Genomic DNA, 24,425 nt, shown 5'->3' on the forward strand with positions numbered 1-24,425 from the left:
TATTTATAAGCTGATTAGTTAGCCTGTTGCTGTTTAATGGATGCTGGCAGAAGACATGAGACTCCTAGGTTAGAGACAACAGACTTGATTACTCACAGCACAGCATCATGGGCATCCACATGTATGTGTCAGTTCCCCTCGCCCCACAAGTACTGAGGATGACCCACTGGGGCCCAGATGGATGTTATACACACAGTGGGTTTGTGTTGTCGCTACAGAATGAACACTGAGCTTAAGGAATCTGCCATATTATAGCAAACAGTAAGCAAGCCTATTCCTTATTCTTATGGGGAAGACTATCACATCCCTTATGATTCCTTGCTGCCAACATAACCCTGAGAAATGGTGCCCCAGGTAAAAAGTGTCAGGGCCTTGCCTTCTTGGCATGTCCAGGAAGATATGTAGGAATTCAAGAGAACCATAGAGGACTCTTCTTTCCCAACGACAAGAAGGTACCCAAGGGGATCCCCTGAGCTCCAGCTGTCTTCTGTCCCATAGAGAACAGAAATCTTTTTTTTTTCTTTCCTTCATGGCCAGGTTCAGGCACCTAACCAAATGTAATAACTTTTGTTCTTTTTACCCAGTGCCAGGAGGATGCCAAAATTCCCAGGTTGTAGTCTTAACTTCTAATTCTGTAAAAACATTTTTCTGTCACTTGGTTGAAGCATTCTTCTTTTGGGTCCTCATATCTTTAAACTAGCAGAATCCACCTCCAGAAAGACTAATTGCTGAGATCAGAAGCAAAATATTTGTGAGTGAATCATTAAGCTTAACAGTGAGGGGAGCTTCTTCCATCCCTTGGTTGCCAGGCTAAGTCTGACTATATAGAAACCATTTTGTCTCTGTAAATTTTTTTAAATGTTTGTTTTTTTATTTTTTTAAAGATTTCATTTATTGATTTGACAGAGAGAAAGAGAGCACAAACCGGGAGAGGGAGAGGGAGAAGCAGGCTCCCCACTGAGCAAGGAGCCCGATGTGGGACACTATCCCAGGACCTGGAGGTCATGACCTGAGCCAAACCATCTGCCCCTTGTCTCTGTATATTATGTGAAATCACACCATTTGAAAATGGATTCTGCTGGTGGCGCCTGGGTGGCTCAGTCGTTAAGTGTCTGCCTTCGGCTCAGGTCATGATCCCAGGGTCCTGGGATCAAGCCCCGCATCAGGCTCCCTGCTCCACAGGAAGCCTGCTTCTCCCTCTCCCTCTCCCCCTGCTTGTGTTCCCTCTCTCGCTGTGTCTCTGTCAAATAAGTAAACAAAATCTTTAAAAAAAAAGAAAAAAAAAATGGATTCTGCTGCTTAAAAAGTTTGAAAACCACTGTTATAAGGCTTTTCCCTGAAAGGAGGAGAATGAACACACACACACACACACACACACACACACACACATTTATATATGTGTGTGAGTTTGTCTCTGTATGTGGTGTGGGGAACAGAGGGCAAAGGGGCTGGGGCTGGGAAAACATGTGTGACCTTCACCTCACCCAAAGGAAAGGAAATGAGGTATATTGAGCTCATCTTTCTCTCCTACAAGTTTTGCCCAATGAGAGAGAAGTTGTAATCTAATGAAGCTAGAAGTTAAGACTCTGCTGTTTTATTAATGGTGTGATTATTCTTTTGAGATTCACATCTACTTAAGATCTCCATCAGCTAAGGAGAATAGGTAAGGTATGTCTTATGGTGGACTCTGTAAGCTGGATTTGGGCCCCGCCGTCTTTTATTCCCCACTACAGGACATATGAATATGCAAATTCCAAAATTTAGATTATTGGGGTATACGGGTGTGAGTAGATGGGGATTACCAGGTACTCACACATTTATCAATAGTGTGTTTTTTTAATATAATTTTTAAAAGATTTTATTTATTTGAGAGAGAGAGTACACACACATGAGCCCAGGGAAGGGGCTGAGGGAGAAGCAGGCTCCCTGCTGAGCAGGGAGCCCAGTGCTGAGCCCCAGGGATCATGACCTGAGCCGAAGGCAGATGCTTAACCAACGGAGCCACTCAGGCGCCCCAGTAGTGTGTTTTATTATGTCTCGCTTGGCTATTAATCTTTATGTAAACTCCCTGATGAGAATCTCAGAGGGCTGAATAGTAGACCAGGAACCAAAGCCCTATCCCAACTCCCAACAGAAACTAACTGGACCGAGTAAGTAAGAATTTATTTCCAAGTTTGTTTTTTTTAAGGTTTTCTGTTTGGCTTTTGTTGTTGTTGTTGTTTTACCTGCACAGGGAGCATTTTGTTCTATCTTAAAGGCATCCTCTACGATAACTGTTCTTCTGTGTATCCTCTGTAGACCCACTTAGAAAGGTTATTTAATTTTTTTACTCCAGAAAGCTTTTAAATGGGTAATCTATTAACTCCAGACTGGAAATTCACTTCTATTTCCCATCTCAAATTTTTCTCGACCAAAATTTCATTTTTAGCTCTCCAGATTATCTGCAGTGAACAGCCAAATGACCACTTAAAACACTCCATCTAATTCCGTACTAGCAACGTAAAATCTGCTAAATTTGACTCTTATGAACCCCCTCATTGTTAAATTCCCACATCTGTGATCTTCCTGTGAGTTAAAATTAAAGGCCGTTCCAAATATGTGCTCTCCCTGGTTTCTTACACTGCTCAGTCTCAGCCAGAAAGCATTTGTTTAAGTGTTTGGGTAGATTCTGGGAAGCTTTCTTCAGCAGCTGCAGCCTGGGCTATCTTCCATTGGAATATATTTAGTTAGTTTAGCAACTCCAAAGGTGAATTTCTCCAATTTCAAGGTAGTTGGTGCCACGTGTTTTCAGAATGTTGAAGGGCCCTAGCACCTTAGCACAGCATCATCTCCACCCCCAGAAACCTGAAAAGATACAAGCAAATCTCCCATCTCTACAATAAGTAGTGCAGATGTTGACACCTTACGATGAAGTCCTAACCCACCTTATTGTTCCCAGACTAAAACAACAGAAACTTCAGTTTCTAGGGAACAGAGAATCTTCAAAGAAAACATAAGGATGTCTGGGCTTTTTGCTTGCACAGGTTGCCAGTCTGTGTTGGCTGTCTGTAATTTGCAGACTCTAAACTCAGGTGAGAGGAATCACTTATCAAGAGGCTAATAGGACACTTTACCGAATAGGGAAGGAATTTCATCTACGTGTAATAATGCTTCACTGACATAGGATACCTTGCTCTTGGAAAAATTTGCCAGGGGGATTTACCCAGCTGCCAGGTCTTCTAGAGTCTCCCTTTTTTCCCTGTTGTCTGTCCTGCACATTTAAATCTTAATTTTTATTTCTCTTTTGAACCTTATGTTGTTGGCAGTTGAGTTCTGTGTAGTGACGAAGTATTTTGAGAGAAGAATGATCCACATTTGTAGCAGGCGGTCGTGCAGAGCAGTTTGTGGCCTTGCATTCTCTACAGTTCTGATCCAACTAGTTGTTCTGTACCCCATGTCCCCATTATGATCCTATCCTGCTGTGAAATTCCTTGTTTCTACTACTAATCCTGTCTCTTGGAGGGGTCTTTTTTCCTTTCCATTTATCTCAGCTGGAGAATGACCTTTGATCCTCTAAAGCCTGTTGGTCGCATAGGGACCAACATGGCCTTGACAGTGTGCTCCTCAAAACCTTGCCATTCCTCATTATTTGAGTCTTCCAGGCTTTGGAAACTCAGTGGTAGCAGACATATTCCTTTTTGTTACCTGTATGTGTCAAAATAGGCTATGACTCTGTTGTCTATTTGTTCCTTTCAGGCATCCCCAGCGGAGTTGTTAACCTGTCAAGTTGAATCCTTTCCTTTCTACATAGTATAGAGCTAACACTGTTTAGATAAGAATACCTTCCTTACTTTTCCTTTCGATTTTGGGCCCAAATGTTTGTTTTGCTTCTTCTTCCTTTAGTGCCTTTCTTATAGACACCGTCACAGTGGAAATGAAGAGGTCCATGTGTTCAGGATTGGTTCAGCTGCTGCCAGTCTTCACCACCCTCAGTAAAGTAATTACAGCTATGGACAGGTTCAGCATCTAACTTAGGCTTGGATTATGTCTGGGTTATTTGGCTTCCCTTTAATGTGACCTAGTACTCTCCCTTAGAGTCTTTTTTCCACAGACTTCCCAGATATGTTCTACTATAGTATGTAGCATTCCTGTCTTTCCACCCATATCACATTGCAAATTACATAATGGATGAACTATTTTATTGCTGATCTTCCTTTTCCAAAACTTTACAAATCTGAATTTAATGTAATCACCTGTTACAACTGTCTCAGTCTTTAAGCATAGTCCTCTAATCATGTGTTTGATTTCTTTAGCTTTAAGAGAGCTCTTAACAAAAATTTCTTCGATCCAGGCTTTTTCTGAGAACTGTTTGAGACTACAGCTGAATTTTACTTTTCTTCCTCCGTATATCTCTTTGGCTTATATCACCTTACTTAAATAAATAACAGCAAAAATAACTTTTTTTTTCCCCTAGCCTCATCTTTTAAAGAGCAGTTATATCAAACTGTATTTCCTCTGCCTTTTAAAGCTGTTTGACCTAACTTGTCATGTTTCCCTTAAGGAAGAAATCTGCTTTTCCCCAATGAATCTGGGTGTCTAACTTTGTTTTTCTTTTACTTTCCCACTTGCCTTATTGTGATTATGTGTGTTTAAATCCAATGCTATTTTTCTTGCTTTTCTGAGCAAATAAGATTCCTAAGGCCTTCTTAATTTTTCTCTTAGCTTTTGAGTTTATTATGGCTTTGTTGAGGCTTTTCTAGTATCTCAATCCAAGAAGATGATTTACCCCCATATAATAAGGGCTTCATTTCCCTTTATCTTTTCAGTGATTTAAATCCACCACCCAACTATAGTTGAATCTACAGTCTACTCAGGGATTTATACCCAGGGCCAACTTGAAATCACGCTGGGCGGGACTGATTGCAGAACCTTGTTGACAAGCTACATAAATCCGAAGGTTAGTCATTCCTCAGTCCTCTTCTTGGGATACGATGAAGGATAGAATTTGGGAATAGAATTAGCTGATTGCATGCCTTAGTAATGCCAGCACACATTGTTAAAAGTTAGAGCCTCACACAGTGCTGTGGAGCTTACGTGGAGCCTACTGCCTTTTGCAGTCCTACCTGGCAAACACGTAAAGAGAGCAGAAGGTCATTCTACCAACACTTGCCTGAAATTCTTGCCTGTTTTGAAGTGAAATCTTTCCTAACCAAAGGACTGTTCCTGCAGAAGTCCCTAATAATTATAGGCACTAAAGCATCACCTAAGTTTCTCTCTGTCTGCAGTGCATTGAATGTCTCTGCATATGGATTTCAGCAGCCCTCTTCCACTCTTGGTTCCAAACATTTGAGATGAGTTATGTTCCACTTTGGGGCAGACTTATAGAAGAAAGTGAACCAGAAGGCCTGGCAGTGTGTGGTCAGTGACCTCTACTTTATTCTTGCTCATCCTATAGAACCTCTTCCACAAGTGACAGGGGAGAAAAGGACTGAACCTTCCTTCCCAGTACTTAACTTGCCCCAGAGAAGAAACACTACGGTATGAGAGAGAAATCTAATGTTTCCCCTCAATGGGTAACAGTTATGCTAATACCATTTTTTCAGTTATCCATTCTCTCATCACATTCTTTAAATTAATAGACTTTGCTTTTTAGAGTAGTTTTAGGTTTACCAAAAAATTGAACAGAAAGTACAGAGTTTCCATTTTCCCTCTCCCCCTCCCAGTTTCCCCTACTATTAACATCTTGCTAACACAAGTACGATACATTTGTTAAAATTGATGAGCCAGTATTGTTACATTGTTATTAACCATAGTTTACATTAGGGTTTATTCTCTGTGTTGTACATTCTGTGGATGTTGACAGATGTATACTATACATGTATCCTGTTACAGTATCATAGGAAATAGTTTCACTGCCCTAAACATTGCAGGTACTCCAGCTTCTTACCACATTTTTGAGATAGTATCTTTATCTATATTAAATTCCTATTTAATGTAGATCCCTCACATTTCTTAAGTTTATTTCTCAACATTTATTTTGTTGCTGCTATGCGAGGTTGTTGGGGTTTTTTGTTATTTTTTCCTCATTTGTGTTTCTTTGTGGCTTACTGCTCACATATAGGTTAGCTAATTGCTTTTTCATATTTATCTTATTTCTGTCTAGCCATCTTACTGACTTTTTATTTAGTTCTGTAAGTATTAAGTTTATTTATTTTCTTACTGATTTTGTTACCTAAAAACCCAAGTCAGCTGCTCATTGCTCAAAAAGCCAGTACTTAAGAGACAAATTTTGATTGGAAAGGAATATGAGCTTTATTCAGGAGGCAGGCCACCTGGGAAGAAGGCAGACTTTTGTTTAAAAACCAACTCTAAGGTTTTTGCCTGGGCCAAAGATTTTTAAAGGAACTTTAGGGCAGTTAATCAGTAAAGGGGAGCACAGTGGTCTATAACACTTCTTGATTGCGTGCAGACTCAATGGTACCAGCTACAGACATTATAGCCGTGCCTGAAAGTTGTGTATTGGTGCCCCGGGCTGACGGGGGAGGTTGTGCGAGAGAGTTTGGTTCCCATACAAAGAAAGGTTTAGTTAATCAGGAGGGCTAAAGATGCTTGCTAAACTTAGAGACTGGTAAGTTGGCCAAAGGGGCCGAGGCAGAGGCAATTTTCAATTTGGCTAAAATTTTCAGATTTCAGATTATTCAGTAATTGAATAATAGTAGTGACAGTGTTATGTGTCTTTTCAAACTTAAATGAGAATGTTTCTTTTGTGTCACTATTAAATGTGATGTTTGCTTTTGAGTCAAAACACCTTCAGCATACAGATACATCATTTTCTTTATTAAAGAGTATAAAAGGAAATGAATTTTTAATTTTGCCATCTATTGAAGTTTTTCTCTTTTAACCTGTGAATATGCTGATTATATTAAAGAATTATTGTTCTTGAAGCCTCCTTGCATTCCTAGAACAATATTTGACTAATAACCCTGCTGAATTCACTTTGCAAATATTTGACAGATCTGTAAGTAAGTCCCTAAAAGAAGAAAACAGTGCAAAAGTGCAAAGAAAATGTGACTGAAATACCACCTGGTAGTTAAAAAAGAAGACAGCAAGGAAGCATAATAAATTGTGTAAAAGAAGATGGCCTATGTAAGAGGAAACATAAGTTATCAGTAATAAATATGAAGGATCTAAATCCTACTAAAAGTAATTTTAGATGGTGAGATTTTCAGATTAAGTCACACAAATCTATGCAATATCTAAGAGACTAAAAATTCAAAAGCTGAGAATAATAAATATAAAGATATAACAAATATGGGGGGATATAAACAGAAGTTGCCAGGGTTTTTTTTTTCTTGTTTTATCCAGTGAACATGTATTGTTCAGAAGGTAGTTTTGTTTAAGTTTCTCTTCAATTCACATAGGACTTGTTACCTTTCATATTCTCCAGTGTAACCCAGATCTCTGGCTCTTCCCATTTTCTATCTGCAGATACACTCTTCCCGAGCAGAGCCTCTCTCTTTAAGTCAGTCCCATCTCCTGTTGAAACCTGTTAATCTATTGTAGTACAGTCACATGTACCATTTGGATACAAAAGGTTCCTCCCATTCCTTCCATAACATTAATATCCAGCTGGAGATTATTCTTAGAGAAGACTAAATTGCTGTGCAGAGATCTCTCTGATTTCTTTAACTTCCTAAAGTGCCTATAAATTCATGGCACTAAAAATCCTTATTGCTGAGTGTATATTTTGGAAAGGTTTTTCGCTGCATTTCAGTATAGTTGTACATCTTCTGGAACTTTCTGTCAGCAGCCATAGAACCCCTCCCTTATCTGACTTGCTTGTTCTTCTGTCCGAATTCTTTTTCTTCCTCCCCTCCTTCTTTCCGCCTTTTTCTTTCTTTCTCTGGAGCAACTAGATCAGCTTGTTTTGGTGGTAACCAAATAGTTGACCTGGTTTTGCTACCTGGTATTTTTGGTATGGTATGTGGCAAAATCACCTAAGAACTATGCCTACTCTGTACCTCCCCCACCAAATCAAAGGAAATAAAAATTTTAAAATTCAAGACACTATTGGGATAACAATGGCTTTAACTATAAGTAATCTGCATGTAATTCTAAGCAGTAGTCCATAGGCCTTACAAAAAAAATCTTCACATGGCTGTAAAAATGAAATTTTGTTCATCTTTTAGCCCACTATAAAATAAAAATAAAGCCCATTTCCTTTCTTGTACTGAGCAGTACCATCTCACTTGGATTTTTATTTGTGGAGTAATAAAGTAGAATATAGTGACTTACCTATCCGAAATTGTATTAGTAGTTTTATTTTTTTAAGGATTTTATTTATTTATTTGAGAGAGGAAGTGAGAGCGCAAGCAGGAGGGAGGGGGAGAGGGAGAAGCAGACTCCCTGCTGAGCAGAGAGCCCAACAGGGGACTCAATCCCAGGACCCTGAGATCATAACCTGAGCCGAAGGCAGATGCTTAACTGACTGAGCCACCCAGGTGCCCTGTATTAATAGTTTTAGTAAATACTTAAAATTTACAAAATGCCATATCGTCTGAGCTACTAAGCCAATATTTAGATTTGTGATAGATTTTTTTTTACTCTGAAAGTATTATTTGCCTCATATTCCCAGTGCTAAAAGAGTGCCTAACATATCACAAGCTGCAGATTTTCTCTGAGACTAACCTGTACATTATATCTTTAACTTCATTAAGAAATTGAAATTTTGTTTGACAAAAAAGGTATTCTTTCTCCTTGAAATTCATCTTTAAGGGTTCCAGTAAACCTTAAATTTTTTCATTAATATTTCATTTCGTCAGCATTGTAAGTATTTAACTCTGCCTTCTTTTAGGAACCTAGGGTGACACCATTTTGGCCTTGGTCAGAAATCACAATTTAAAAGTGGTTGCTATCCAGCTCTTATCAGACATACATTTGAGAGAAGTGTTACTAAGGAAAGAGTGCTGAATGCTCATTTGGTTTGTCCACTCTGTATTCTGAATTGTTTTTGTTTCAAGTTAGATCTGTGTAAGCTACTTTCTTGGGAAACACAATGTGCACTTTGGAACTTATCAAGAATAGATAATTTTTTAAAAACCCAGATTGCTATGTTTGAAAAACCATTAAGGACATTGCTCTTACTTCATTTAATGTTTCCATAAAATCTCACCATGAGAAATACCTTGAATTTGTGTCAGAAAAAAAATTGGGTTCCCTAAAGGATAAGTAGACTACTTTTCTGATTATAAAGATCTTTTCTTTTTTCCCCTGTTTTTACTGCTGGGAAGCTCAGTACCACATTTTGATACAGCAAATCATGATAGCAACTCTGTAAGTCCTTTCTAAATGTGTCTGATGAACAAATTCTGTGCTGGACAAAGACTGGATTTGAATAGAAAATAGAGATAAAGCATTTGTCAAGCACCGGTTTTGTATGTTTGCTAAGCCAGACCCAGTGAGCCCCTTTTAATTTCATTTATTTCTCTCTTGACTAGAAAACACTGTGTGATGTGATCCTTATGGTCCAGGAAAGAAAGATACCTGCTCATCGAGTTGTCCTTGCAGCAGCCAGTCATTTTTTTAACTTAATGTTCACAAGTAAGTATCTTAAAGTAAAACATAATATTTTTTCCGTGAGAATGAGGTAGAGTCTAAATGAAAATATCTTTCTAGTTTTTAAAGCACTTAAGAAATTAAGGCCATAAAACAATGAAGAGATTGAAAAGTGGTTATGATGAGGATTGAGCAAAAGAAAAATGTCCTTTCATTAGCCCTACAGGCCCAAGACTTTTATGGATGAAGATACAGTTTCTACTTGAATGCCCAGTTTTCTTCTTAACCTTAGATGGAAAGGCAAAGAAGAAAATAAATGTTAGGATAATTTATCTAGCAAGTTAAACTAAATAAAAATGAAATATGAAATATAGCATATCATACTAGAAAAAACTCAGAGTTGAGAACTGGGTCCAAGTCCTGGTTCCTTTGCTTAGTACTGTTTTATGAGCTTGATCAGGTTATGTAATATATCTGCCTCAAGCTTTCTCTTTGGTGCTCTGGCTACCTATGAGGTTTTTGGTAAAGAATGAGAGCTTTGCAAGCTATAGCTTACTGTATATATAATTGTCATTATTTTTGTATATGTTTTCCGGCTACATCAGATGTAGTTTTGCTCATAGCAATTTAGAAGAGTGCTACCAAATTATTTTAGGACTTGGGGAAATACTGAATGTATTTTTATGTATATGTTTACTTGGCCTTTTTTTTAAAAGAAATATACTAATTAACTAATTTCTTAGCTTATTTTAATTTAAGACACATCTCAAGTATGGAGAATTAATTTGCATTTATTATAGGAATATTGGGCTTTCTGGGTATTTTTTTTCCAGAGAGATCTCTGTCCTATTATTCTTTTCCATATTTAACATGGCCTGGAATGATCTGGTCCTCAGTTAAACTGGTAATAGTACTCATGCCATTTATATTTCTGCTCTTCATTTTAGCTAACATGCTCGAATCAAAATCCTTTGAAGTTGAACTCAAAGATGCTGAACCTGACATTATTGAACAACTTGTGGAATTTGCTTATACTGCTAGGTAAGTTAAGGAGGATCATTTCTGTTGTAGAGAAGAAAGGTTGGGATCTACCATGGCAGAGTATTGTGGTGACAAATTGATGTCCTCCAAATTCTTCAACATGAAAAACTACAAGGATGGGGAAGTTTGAGGAACCTACACCATACTGATGCAAGGACTGAAAAGTTTTAATTTTCTGTCTAATTTCAGGGGCTAGTAGGATACATTTTACAATAGCATTATTTAAATAATAAAAAATTGTAGGAAATTAATATTCACTTTAACTTCTTTGCAGAATTTCTGTGAATAGCAACAACGTTCAGTCTTTGTTAGATGCAGCAAACCAGTACCAGATTGAACCTGTGAAGAAAATGTGTGTTGATTTTTTGAAAGAACAAGTTGATGCTTCAAATTGTCTTGGTAAGAAATCAGATTCGTAACTTAAAATAAAAACAAAAACAAACTTTAATGTGTATTTTAATTTTAAAAAGTATGGTTATAAGTATCCTCATTTAATTTTAAAGACATTGTCCACTAGAAAATACACTTAAAATGCATTTTAAGAGACACTTAGGGAGGTGCCTATTAACCTGCGCAGCAAGAAGCCCATTAAATACTGTATTAACATTTTCTAAAATATAAAATAACTTTAATAATGAGTTTTTATGAATCTGGAATGGAGAGTATGGATTGCATCTGGTGGTGGTGTGATATATGATATCATAAGTATGAATGTTCACCGTTGAAGCACTTAAGATTGCTGAAGTCTGTCTTGAATGAGAAAACAGGTTGTATATATTGCCTGAGGTCTTATAGCTAGTATATGGAGGTGCTGAGGTTGGAATTAAAATAATCTTGTTCTTAACTACTACACCATGTTGCCTCTCCACATTGTCAGATATGCTAGCTATTGTATACTAGAAGACTTAAAAATCCTAGACTATAAATTAAGATACTAATTAAGGGACTGCTGTAGGGGGCACCTGGGTGGCTCAGTCAGTTAAGCATCCAACTTCATTTCAGCTCAGGTCATGATCTCGGGGTCTTGAGATCGAGCCCCATGTTGGGCTCCACACTCAGCACAGAGTCTGCTTGTCCCTCTCCCTCTGTTCCTCTCCCCACTCGTGCAATTCTCTTTCTCTCAAGTAAATAAATACATTCTTTAAAAAGACCAGTCTCTAATCTCACCCGTGCAACAGAGACATTCTGGAATGAGTCTGTTTCTCTGGGCCATAGTTTGGGGCTCCATTCATCAATAAGATTAATGTTCCTGAGATTTTACTTATTTCTCCTTACATAAATATTCTCACAAAATTTATTGTAAAAAGGGAATTCAGAGAAGTTTTTGGAAGATGATGACTTAAGTATTTTTCCCTAACTCCCTACTGCTCTAAATTTCCAACCAGGTGATTCAACTAAAAGAAAACCAGCCAGAGTAGGGAGTGGATATGGTGGTACAAAGCATACTGTGGAACCTGGAGCAAGTTTGTGCTAACCACATCTTAGGCTTTGGGCTTCTGAGGAGACCATTTAGAGTTTTACTTCTGGATGCCTTCTGTCATCATTGTTTTCAAAGCTGAGAGGAAGGACAGCATAGCAGCCTAGAAGGGAGCCTGATTCTCTGGCTAATCCTGGGGCAAATATAGTGGCCCACCCAGTTGAGCCAAGTATACTGTCAGTACCCAAGGGAACTACTTCAGCCTGTTTCTATTTAGCCCTGAGTATGGCTCTCCCTGTGAGCTGATCAGAGAACTCTGTCTTTGTTTTTACCACTTGTCAGTTCTCTGCTGCCCAGAAGACCCCAACAAGCTGATTTCCATGAATACTAAAGGAACTCATGGCACCTAATGGAATTGGGCAAAGATCGTACTAGATTAAAGTAGTCCCCCCAGTAGTTTGGAGGACAGAATATCAAGCTAAACAGCCAAAATGAATGTTTCCTGTAGACAAATTTAATGTAAGAAGTGGAGAACTTAAAATAGAAAGGATGCATATGAAGGGGTGGGGGGAAGCTGTGATTTTCCATGAAATTCAATTGAATTGAAAAATAGAATGGATATTCCTAAAAATCAAACTAAAGAAGATCAAACAGAGAAAACTGCCTTATGATAACAAAACAGAAATGCAAAGAAATGGAAATCATTAGTGAAAACATAAAAGACATGGAAGGAAGATAAAGGGACACTGATATGAGGTAGGAAGTCCAGAAGGAACAGATAGAGGAAAAGCAGTATCAAAGAAGTAATAAAAGAAAACTTATTTGAGCTTAAAAAGACTTTACCTTTCACACTAAACTAAGTACCAGACCTGATGAAGTAAGATACTCCTCTCCTAGGGGCGCCCAGGTGGCTCAGTCGTTAAGCATCTGCCTTAGGCTCAGGTCATGATCCCAGGGTCCTGGGATCGAGCCCCGCATCAGGCTCCCTGCTCCGTGAGAGGCCTGCTTCTCCCACTCCCCCTGCTTGTGTTCCCTATTTCGCTGTGTGTCTCTCTCTGTCAAATAAATAAATAAAATCTTTAAAAAAAAAAAGATATTCCTCTCCTCGATGTATCCTAGTGATATTTTTTGCCTCCAAGATCAAGAGAGAACTTCTGTTTGGGGTGTTAAAAATGCTCTGGCACTAGATAGTGGTGACGGTGGTACAACATGGTGAATAAACTAAATGTCACTAATGGTAAGTTTTATGTTGCATGTGTTTTACCATATTTTTCTTTAAAAAATCAATATAAAAAGAATTTATAAGCTTTTAGAGAGAAAGAGTATGGTAGGTTAGCCAGAAATTGGCCACAAATTCTTTCCATCCCTATATGCATAAGCCTTTATATATGTGACTTTGTAGCTTTCCATCAAGAGGTAGAGAGTCTTTTCCCTGTGTAGTCTAGACTTGGCCATGTGGCATGCTTTAGCCCATGGGACATTGGCAAATGTGACATGAGCAAAGGCTTAAAAAATGATTGTGCATTGGGGCTTGCCCTTCTTTGCTGCTGGGGACTCTTCTGCCATCATGAAAAGATGAGAGACCATTTGGGGCACAGATGAGCTGTACTAGCTGATGTCTGTACCAACCAGCTTACTTATTACTAGATAAGTAAATGAGGCCAATCTAGACCATCCAGTCCCCAGCTGAGCAACCAGCTAACTACAGAGATTAGCTAAACCAGCCCAGTTCAAAAGAACAACCCACTTGACTCACAGAATTGCAAGAAACAATACATTTTTGTTAGGTTGAGCCACTAAGTTCTGGGGTTGTTTTTCCTGCATCAGTAGATAACTGGAGCACCTGGGTGGCTCAGTCAGTTAAGCATCTACCTTCGGCTCAGGTCATGATCTCAGGGTCTTGGGATCAAGCCCTACGTCGGGCTCCCTGCTCAGCTGGAAGTCTGCTTCTCCCTCTTTCTCTCCCTCTGTGATCTCTCTTGCTCTCACTCTCTCTCTCAAATAAATAAATAAAATCTTAAAAAAAATAGATAACTATTATAAAAGTTTACTTAGAAAAGAAAGAATCAGAGTGATGTTAATTTATCTGCAACAGGAAGTTAGAAGGTAGTAGCATAAGATATGCAAATGGTGGAGGGAGAAAAAAAGCAATTACATTTTAAAACATCATTCACTGGAGACGTTGCAAAGACACGATGTATAATCCACGTATAGCCTTCTGAGAAAAGTATTAGGGGAAGTACTACAGCAAAGTAAGAGGTAAAGATCTCAAGATAGGGATGTGCTGGTCAACTTCCTTTGTTACAAGCAAAATAAACTGACTTGCTGGCTTAAACAGAAAAGGAATTTATTGAATGCTTTTGAGCTACTCATAGACCTACCTACAGGGGTGCCTGGCCGGCTCAGTTGGGGGAGCCTGTGAGTCTTGATCTCAGGGTTGTGAATTCAAGCCCCACGTGTGACGGGGAGTTTACTTAAAATAAAAAACACACCAAAGAATTGCCTAGAAATCTCAAAAATAAAGCTTAGGAAAAGTGTAAGGATTTGAACAACACAAAGTTGTTTAGATATCACAGAATCTTTTACCCAATAATCAGAGAACACAAATAGTTTTTGGGCACCCTTGGAGTGTTTACAAATACAAATTCTGTTTACAAAAACAGAAAATCTGGAGCACCTAAAAGAGACACAGGCTACATCTGCTGATTACAGCGCAATAAAGGTGTGAACTAACCTCAAAAGGAGAGCTATTTTCTCCCGCTCCACTCTGAACACTTAGATACTTAACTGAAGAATTATTTAAATAGGCATTTATAAAGAGGTATTAAAAATGAACTCACAGGCTGTATAGAAATATATGACAATAAGCACAGAATAAATCAAAACCTTTGGAATGTGACTGAAGTATTTCTTTAAAGAAAATTTGTAGTCAAATATTTCCAAATAAATGCATTTATTTTTATCTTGACTGAGTGTTGTACTCAAGGAGGTAGGAAAAAAAATTTTTTTGACACCTAATGAAAGTAGAAGAAAATAGCTTTTAAAGTAAAATTAATAAAATAGAAAAATAACACTAATAGACTATAGATTGGCCAGAGAAAGAAAAGCTATTTCAAAGAATGGTATAAAATAGTTAACAAGTCTAAACAAGAAGGAAAGATGAGGGGCACCTGGGTGGCTCCGGTTGAGCATCCAGCTCTTGGTTTCGCCTCAGGTCATGGTCTCAGGGTCCTGGGATCAAGTCCCCCTCCCCCACCCCCATTAGGCAAATTGAATCCATCGATGAATGTATTTTTAAAAATAATGCTTTACTGGGCGCCTGGGTGGCTCAGTTGGTTAAGTGACTGCCTTCGGCTCGGGTCATGATCCTGGAGTCCCTGGATCGAGTCCCGCATCGGGCTCCCTGCTTGGCAGGGAGTCTGCTTCTCCCTCTGACCCTCCCCCCTCTCATGTACTCACTCTCTCTCATTCTCTCTCTCTCAAATAAATAAAATCTTTTTTTTTTAAGATTTATTTATTTGACAGAGGGAGACACAGCGAGAGAGGGAACACAAGCAGGGGGAGCAGGAGAGGGAGAAGCAGGCTTCCCACCAAGCAGGGAGCCCGATGCGGGGCTCGATCCCAGGACCCTGGGATCACGACCTGAGTCGAAGGCAGACACCTAACGACTGAGCCACCCAGGCGCCCCAATAAATAAAATCTTAAAAAATAATAATAATAATGCTTTACCAAAAAAATAATAATAATAATACTTTGCCACCCTGGTGTGAGGTGTTGGTAATGGAGGAAGTTGTTCATGTGTGGAACAAGAGTATGTGGGAACTCTACTTCCTATTAAATTTTGCTTTGAACCTAAAACAGCTGTAGAACTTAAAATCGTATCAGGATTTTTTACAGTAGAATGTTGTAAACTTATTTTAAAATTTATTTGCAAGAGAAAGTGTTTAACACTAGCCAAGAAAAATGTGAAAAAGCATTGAAGGGGCTTTTCCTACAAAGTATCAACATCAGCCATACTTAAGTCAGTATGGTATTGGCATAAGAATAAACAAATCAGTAGAACAGAAAAGGATCCGAATTTATGAAATTCATTCAGCCTCATATTTCTGGAGTCATACTTTGTCTTCAGTGTATGTTTGGGGTTTTTTGAAGTTATTTTCTATTCATTTATTTTCTTCTGTATTTAGGTATAAGTGTGCTAGCAGAGTGTCTGGATTGTCCTGAATTGAAAGCAACTGCAGATGACTTCATTCATCAGCACTTTACTGAAGTTTACAAAACTGATGAATTTCTGCAACTTGATGTCAAGCGAGTTACACATCTCCTCAACCAGGACACACTGACTGTGAGAGCAGAGGATCAGGTGACTAAATTGTCTTCTCACGTTTTATCCTTTTTGATTTCTTATGTTTCATGTTTGGATACATGACAAGGAAAAGAATCCTATTAGGAGAGAATCTGTTCTTTACATTAAACAGAGTATTCCAAAATCTGTTTCATAGGAAAAGTAAATCTTGGGTGCTTATAAGGGCTTTCTATTTGAGAGAGAGGCCATTTGGTAGAAATAAAGCTATTGGATACCATGGTAGGAAGAACAATGCTTCCCCTCCAAAGATGTCCACATCCTAATCCCCAGAACCAATGAGTATGTTACCTTACATGGCAAGTGGGACTTTGCAGATGTGGTTAAGTTAAAGATCTTTGAGGTCTTTAACCTCAGGTGGGCCCAATGTAATCACGAGGGTCCTTAAATGTGGAAGAGGGAGGCAGAAGAGTCAGTGTCAGAGTGATGCAATGTGAGAAAGACTTGGCCAGTGATTGCTGGCTTTGAAGATGGAGGAAGAGGCCACAAGCCAAGGAATGCAGGCAGCTGTTAGATTCTGGAAAAGGCAAGGAAATGCTTTCTCCTCTAGAGCCTTCAGGCAGCCCTGATTTTAACCCAGTGTGACCCATTTTGGACTCAACCTCCAGAACTGTCAAATAAACTGTCAGAGGTGTAAGCTGGGTGCAGGCATTTGGGAGCTAGATGGACTAACAGTAACACTTTGATATGCAGACATTCAGTTAATCCCTCTTTTCAGTCCTACACCTTTCTCTGTATTTGAAGCCAGTAAATTTGTGATAATTGGTTACATCAGCAATAGAAAACTAATAGAGATACTGTAAGATCATATGCTTTGAGTTACTTTTGTTCTAAAGATAAAAGATTTGCACTGAGCCATTTTTTGTCTGGTCTTCTTAATGGCCCAAGGTCATGAGTTATATTAGTCTGCAAGTTGACAACTTGGACCTGGAAGACCTGACTAGGTAAAAACAAAAAACAAACAAACAAAAATCCTCAGTTCTGTGACCAAAATTAACTGACTTGTATGCATTATGGAAAGGGAATTTAAAAGTAACTTTAGTCTGAAGAAAACCTGGCAAACAGTACCTGCAGATCATTAAACCTGATGAGCACTACTTATAGGTTAATATTTTGAGTGATAAGTCATGTTGATATCATGCACCCTTAATATAATGTAAGGAGAATGGCATGGCAACTCTGTGGTCTTCCTCCTAAAAAACTGTAATCCTGGTCTAATCATGAGAAGAACATCAGACAAACCCAAATTGAAGGACGTTTTACAGAATACCTGACCAGCACTCAAAAGTGTCAAAGTGATCAGAAACAAGGAAAGTCTGGGAAACTGTCATAGTCTAGAAGATCCTAAGGTGACATAATGGGTAAATGTGATGTGGTATCTTTTATGGGATTATGGGACAGAGAAAAAAATTAGACAAACTAAAGTTTTAGAAGTATGGACTTTAGTTAATAATTGATTCCTTAGTTGTGATAAGAGTATCATGCTAATGTAACATTTTAACAACTGGGTGCAGGGCATATGAGGACTCTGCACCATCTTTGCAACTTTTCTGTAAATCTAAAACTTTTCCAAAATTAAAAGTTTATTTTTAAAAAAATAGGCCAGTTCCCATAAAAAATTAATTCATATGGAGATCAGAACTTAGGCCATATTAACACCAACCCCAAATTAACCAATTTAAGTAGCTCAAACATGTATGTGGTAGATGTGTATGTTTATGAAATAATAGGTGTGTTTTCAGTGTGTCTAAACTCATAATGTGGTGCACCTGGCTGGTTCATGGGACTCTTGATCTCAGGGCTATGAGCTCAAGCTTCACGTTGGGCGTGGAGCCTACTTTATTTTTTTAAAAAAGATTTATTTATTTATTTGAGAGAGCACGAGCAGGAAGAGCAGAGGGAGAGAATCTCAAGCAGACTCTGCACGAGACGCAGAGCCAACTCAGGGCTTTATCTCACAACCAAGAGTCATATGCTTAACTGACGGTGCCACTCAGGGGCCCCTGGGCATGCAGCCTACTTTAAAAAAAAAACAACAAAAAAACCCTAATAATTTATAAATCAAACTGTGTTGATAAACTTGGACTTGTTTAGTAAAGATAAATGAGTGCTACAGTACCACTTTGAAAACAATTCTTATATAAATATCCTTTAATGTATTTTTTTAAATATAGAATTTTTATATCGTAAAGTTTCTGGAAAACAGGTAAGTCTATCAATTCATAATTCAGGAATATCGTATTGAAATAAAATCATAGATGACCTTCATATCTCTTGGGATGGAAGCCCCCTGAGGAAATTAGCCTGTTTTCCTGGTACCGAGTGAACATGTATTAAAACTATCATTGACCAGTAGATTTCTTTCAGTAGAAATGTACATCATAGCTCCTTCTGAAAAGAAGTTATATTTTGTTCTAAAAAATCACAAATTCAATATCCTCCCTGTGATTACATTATATAGTAGTAATTAGTTCTAAAAATATTTCTCTACAAGAATCATTAGAGCAGTGGGTAAACTGTTGTGAAGTACTGGCAAGTGTTTGGGAATGAAAGAAAATAGCTGAATAAAATATTGGGAATAAGTGGTTGTGTCTTCATGAGATCCTCCCCCAACCTTCAATATGAGAGTAAATAGGTAATTGGAAATGTTGCTGCCTTCTAAGAACTTTACTATGCTGTTTTCCCCCCTTAGGTTTATGATGCTGCTGTCAGATGGTTGAAATACGATGAACCTAATCGCCAGCCATTTATGGTTGATATCCTTGCTAAAGTCAGGTTTCCTCTTATATCAAAGAATTTCTTAAGTAAAACGGTACAAGCTGAACCACTTATTCAAGACAATCCTGAATGCCTTAAGATGGTGATAAGTAAGTTGCCTTGCTGTCCATTTATAACCTGATCCTGTAGCCAGTTTCTCTTGAGCTTAAACCCTTTAGAACGGATCAGACTCCGCACCAGGGAGAAACATTCAAGACTTAGCTCTTTTAGATAATTAATCCACTGGGGTTGTCAGCTGTCTACTTGGAGAAGACTTAGCCCCAGCCCTTATTTTATAGGGACACGTGTGGTAGAGGGTAAAAATTACTTACACCTTGTTTTCTTTTGTGTGTGATCGCTTTCTTGCACTTCGTTTCTGGTGTTTCCTTTTTTATTTTATTCAACCAAATAGTGTACTGTGATCATTTTTTTTTTTTTTGGCCTGGAACTAATAGCTGCCATATTTTTTCATTTACTTAGTTTTTCTTGACTTGCAGGCTACGTCCCAACCCCTCTGTAAAATGCTCCTTAATAAAATTGTACAATTAGACAATTTGTTGCTTTTCTTTTATTTCCTGGAAACATCCTTCATAGAGCCTTCCTTCTACATATTCCTATATGGACTGTTTGCACTCTAATCCTAAGGCACACTTGTCTTGGACTTCCCTTCTCTGCCATCCTGGGATGTCCTTTCACTCCTCTCCTAAGTTAGACCCACTGACTCCTGGAACCCAGGTCTTCCCTTTTCATAATTCTCTCTATTGAATGGAATGTATCCCCTGAAAGATTCCTGAGAAAGTGTATATGATAGTAAATATTTGGAGACTTGATGAATCTCATATCTTTATTTTACCATAAAACATTGAAGGATTCTTAAATGGGGTATAGAATTATGTTGAAAATCATTTTCAGTTAGAATTTTGAAGGCATTGCTCCATTATTAACTAGCTTCTGGTGTTATTTTTGAGAAATACGATGTCGGTCTGATCCTTTTATTTTTTATTCCTCTTTGTAAGCATTTAAAATCTTTGGGGGTGCTCCTGGGTGGCTCAGTCGGTTAAGTGTCTGACTCTTGGTTTTGGCCCAGGTAAGTGTCTGACTCTTGATTTCAGCTCAGGTCATGATCTCAGGTTCTGATCTGAGATCAAGCCTGGCCCCAGGCTCTGCACTCAGCCGGGAGTCCGCTTGAAGATCATCTCCCTCTGCCCCTCCCCCACTTGTGTGTGCACGTGCACGTGCACACGCGCTCTCTCAAATAAATAAATATTTAAGATTTTATTTATTTGAGAGAGAGAATGAGAGAGAGAGCAAAACGGGGGAGGGTCAGAGGGCAGAAGCAGACTCCCTGCTGAGCAGGGAGACCAATGCGGGGCTCCATTGTGGGACTCCAGGATCATGACCTGAGCCTAAGGCAGTCGCTTAACCAACTGAGCCACCCAGGCACCCGCAAATAAATAAATCTTTAAAAAAATAAAATCTTTTTTCATATCCCTGATGTTCTGGAAGTTCACAATAATGTAACTTGGTGTGCTTCTTTCTTTTTTTTTTGAAGTTATGTTGGGCATTTTCTATCTTTTCAACGGATTTCTTCGTTCTCTATTATTGGTATTGTGATTCTTCAGCAGTTGAGTCTCTAATCTTTTCTTGTCTCTCTTGTTATCCATCTTTCCCTCTTTGTTCTATCTTCTGGGAGATAGCCTTAATTTTTCTACCAACACTTTTATTTCAGCTCTTTTTAATTTCTGTGAGCTTTTATTTATTCTCTAATTTCTTATTTCATGGCTATAATATCTTATTCTGAAGGAGCATTGTAGTGCCTTTCATGCTTTCTTGTCTGTATTGTCTATATTACCTTTGAATTTTTTCTCTTTTTGTTGCTATTGGAAGCTTTTCTTAAATGTTTGGTGTCATCTGTGAGTCATATTTATAAGACTTAAGTTATTATAAAACCAGTAGATAAGGCTGTATATGTGAATGGGCTTCTCACCTCTTGGGCTGAACTGTAGGGTAATCAGTGTAACACAGTTTTTTAATTGAGGAGCCCTCAAATGTCAGTATCTGTAGATATTTTCTCAGATAACTGGGTACAGACATTTGAAACCTGGGTAGGGAATATTTTGATATGTAAACTTTCATTTAATCCTTGTCTTCAGGCTCATATCCTTCTCTGTGTTATTCCTTGAGACTAGAATATCTCCAAAGACCAGTCCTCATATATCCTACAGTGGAGAAGGCATGGCAGGTTACCTGACTGTGTAGGAGACCTGGCAGTTCAAATGTTGTTGGTTCAGAATTTTACAGTTCTCTTGTTTTCATCACCACCCCACTTTCTGGGATACTTCCTATCTCCAATTATGACTCTTTCCAGTGTTCTGCAGGATAATTTGGCTTGCTTCTCATTGGCCTCTTCTTCCACATCCATTTTGGTTTAGCATTCTATCTGCTACCTGTCTTCATTAACTGAGTTTTAGGGTTACATATCTTCTATTATCAAAGGTAGAGTTTGTGTTTGTTTCTTGCTTCCTTGTTGTCTGGGATGGCTTTTAAGAGAAGAGGGGGAAAAAAGGTCTTAAAATGGCACATTCAATCTCAAGTTCTTTTATATTGTTAAATCTGAATCTGGCTCTAGGGTGTAGTTGGAAATATCTTCCTTATTCCAAGATGATTTTTTTTTAATTTTATCAATTCTTCTCATGCACTTAATAGATTTCTTCTTTTCTCCTTTTTTTTTTTTTTTAATTTTAAACCTTATACCCAACTGAAATTTATTTGAATAAATAAGAATCTAGGGGTTTTTTTCCTGTAAAAGTGGCAAGATGGCCCAGTATCATTATTGAATAATTCATCTTTTCCCACTGATTTGAAACATCATAAACTAAATTCCCACTTATCTATACATGCACAAAAATCAGTTTCTCTTCCATTTCATTCTAGTACCTTTTAATTATTGTTACCTCATTTAAATTCTATATTCTGGACAATTTATAATTTTCTTTTTATAACTTCTACACTTAAACATTTTTTTTAGATATCTTTGTTGTTGCTATTATAAATTGTATCTTTTTCTTTGTATTAGTCATTACTGATCCCTTTTAAAACTTTTTCAGTTGATTTCTCTTTTTCTAGGGCTTTATTCCTTTATCTGCTAATAATGATAATTTTAACTTTTCCCCTCTATTATTTTATTACATTGCCTTATTACATTAAATGGCTTTTTCATGACAGTGTTCAATTAACTAATAATGGTGAGTAATGGCAGCCTTGTCTTTTCCTTACTTTAATGGGAATACCTTTAGTCCTAGTGGTGTGGACATGGGTTTTCACTGGTTGGCTGTATGTGTGTGGTACATAGGTGGATATGAGTAGAGTGGGTAGGAGGTGTCTATAAATAAGAAAGTACTTTGCCTAAATCTTAAACTTGAATAAACACCTATAAAAGTTAATTATTTTTTTCCTGAGTTTGAGGATTTTGGCAAATATTGCTATAGTGTTGTTATTCTAAAATTTGGTATGCATATTTAAGCTGTACAGAAAGGTGTAAAAATAATGCAGATATTCCTGAACTTATGTAGCACCTTGAGAAATCAGTACAGCTGCAGCATCCAGTGTACTCCTCCCCAGTGACAGCTCCCATTCTTCCACCTGAGAGGAAACAGCCCTGAATATGGTGTTTGATTACCATACAGTTCTTTAAACAGTTACCGTATATGTAAGCAACATCTGGTATTGTTTTGCATGTTTCTAAACTCTACATAAATGGTACACTGTGTGTATTCTTCTGCAACTTGCTTTTAAAAATACTTTGTAATTTCCATTATGTTTTCTCTTGTGACCAGTAAGTTTAGTAGAAGTAAGATTTTAAATCAGCCTTTGGTTATAGATTTTTAACTTAATTGCAGTGTGGTCCAGGAACATCGTGATCAGATACTAGTTCTTTAATAATTATTGAAAGTTGTCAATTTTTGTAAAATTGTCATTTGTGTCTTTTATGACCTAATTTTTTGGTCTAGTTAATTTATCACTTACTGACAAAGTTGTATTATATTCACCCACTATAGTAGATTTCTCAGTTTCTTCTGTAATTCTATTAATTTTTCTTTTATATATTTTGAGGGCTTATCAATATGAGTTTAGAAATGTTATCTTCAGGGGCTCCTGGGTGGCTCAGTCTTTAGGCGTCTGCCTTCGGCTCAGGTCATGATCCCAGGGTCCTGGGATCGAGCCCCGCATCGGGCTCCCTGCTCCACGGGAAGCCTGCTTCTCCCTCTCCCACTCCCCCTGCTTGTGTTCCCTCTCTCGCTGTGTCTCTGTCAAATAAATAAATAAAATCTTTAAAAAAAGAAAAAAAGAAATTGTTATCTTCCTAGTGAATGGAACCTTTTATCATCATGTAGTGATCTACTTTTTCCCTAGTAATGATTGTTGCCTTTCTGTTTTATTAGATATTTATATAACTAACCTGCCTTTTAATCTGGTTAGTGTTTTCCTGGCTTATCTTCATCCTTTTGTGTCTTTTCAAACATTTTGTGTCCTTATGTTTTAGTTAGATCTTTTTCAAAACAGCATATAGCTTAATTTTCTTTTTTAAATTCTTTCTGATTATCTTTTAGCAGGTAAATTATATTCCATTTAATTTATTGTAAGTACTACTTATTTGAATTATTTCTAATACCTTATTTTGCACTTTCTGTTCATCTCAATTTTTCTATGCTTCTCTCTTCTCTCCTTTTGGGTTGAGGTTTTTTTGCCTACATTTTTTTCCTTCTACTGTTTGAGAACTTTTATACTCTGTTATCCTTTCTATTTTAATATATGTGCCTTAGACATTAATATTTCTACCCTCCTCCAGAAGAAAACAAGGATCTTAGGACACTTTATTTATTTATTTTTAAAGATTTTATTTAGTTATTTGACAGAGAGGCGGTGAGAGAGGGAACATAAGGAGGGGGAGTGGGAGAGGGAGAAGCAGGCTTCCCACCGAGCAGGGAGCCCGATGTGGGACTCGATCCCAGGACCCTGGGATCATGACCTAAGCCGAAGGCAGACACTTAACGACTGAGCCACCCAGGCGCCCTCTTAGGACACTTCAATTCAATTTATGTATTTATATGTTTAGTTCTGTACTTTAGTTCTCTTTTTTTAACTTTGCAAATGGGACATAATTTTTTTATAATTTTTAAAAAATACAGTGAGTGTTTAGATTTATTCATGTTTGCCAGTTTCTTTCCCCACCATTTCTTCTTGTATCTTAGACCTTCCTTCTGAGATAATTTTCCATATTTCTAGAGAACATCTTTGACAAAGTTCATACAT

General features: G+C 37.8%; 1 protein-coding gene across 6 annotated transcripts in view; it reads left to right on the forward strand.

The window, feature by feature from the left end:
• The window catches only part of KLHL7 (kelch like family member 7), a 68,816-nt gene that overhangs the window by 11,421 nt on the left and 32,970 nt on the right, over positions 1-24,425 (forward strand). For 3 of the 6 annotated variants that reach the window (XM_036122907.2, XM_036122906.2, XM_036122908.2), the window contains exons 2-7: positions 4,806-4,936; positions 9,477-9,579; positions 10,482-10,575; positions 10,850-10,974; positions 16,180-16,355; positions 19,048-19,222. In XM_036122907.2, the coding sequence (XP_035978800.1) occupies positions 9,501-9,579; positions 10,482-10,575; positions 10,850-10,974; positions 16,180-16,355; positions 19,048-19,222 (649 nt within the window). In that variant the 5' untranslated portion in view covers positions 4,806-4,936; positions 9,477-9,500. The remainder of the gene's footprint in view (positions 1-4,805; positions 4,937-9,476; positions 9,580-10,481; positions 10,576-10,849; positions 10,975-16,179; positions 16,356-19,047; positions 19,223-24,425) is intronic. The other 3 variants (XM_036122904.2, XM_036122909.2, XM_036122910.2) reach the window with 1 other exon arrangement.

This window comes from Halichoerus grypus, chromosome 12 (genome assembly GCF_964656455.1).
Source record: "Halichoerus grypus chromosome 12, mHalGry1.hap1.1, whole genome shotgun sequence".
NCBI lineage: Eukaryota > Metazoa > Chordata > Mammalia > Carnivora > Phocidae > Halichoerus > Halichoerus grypus.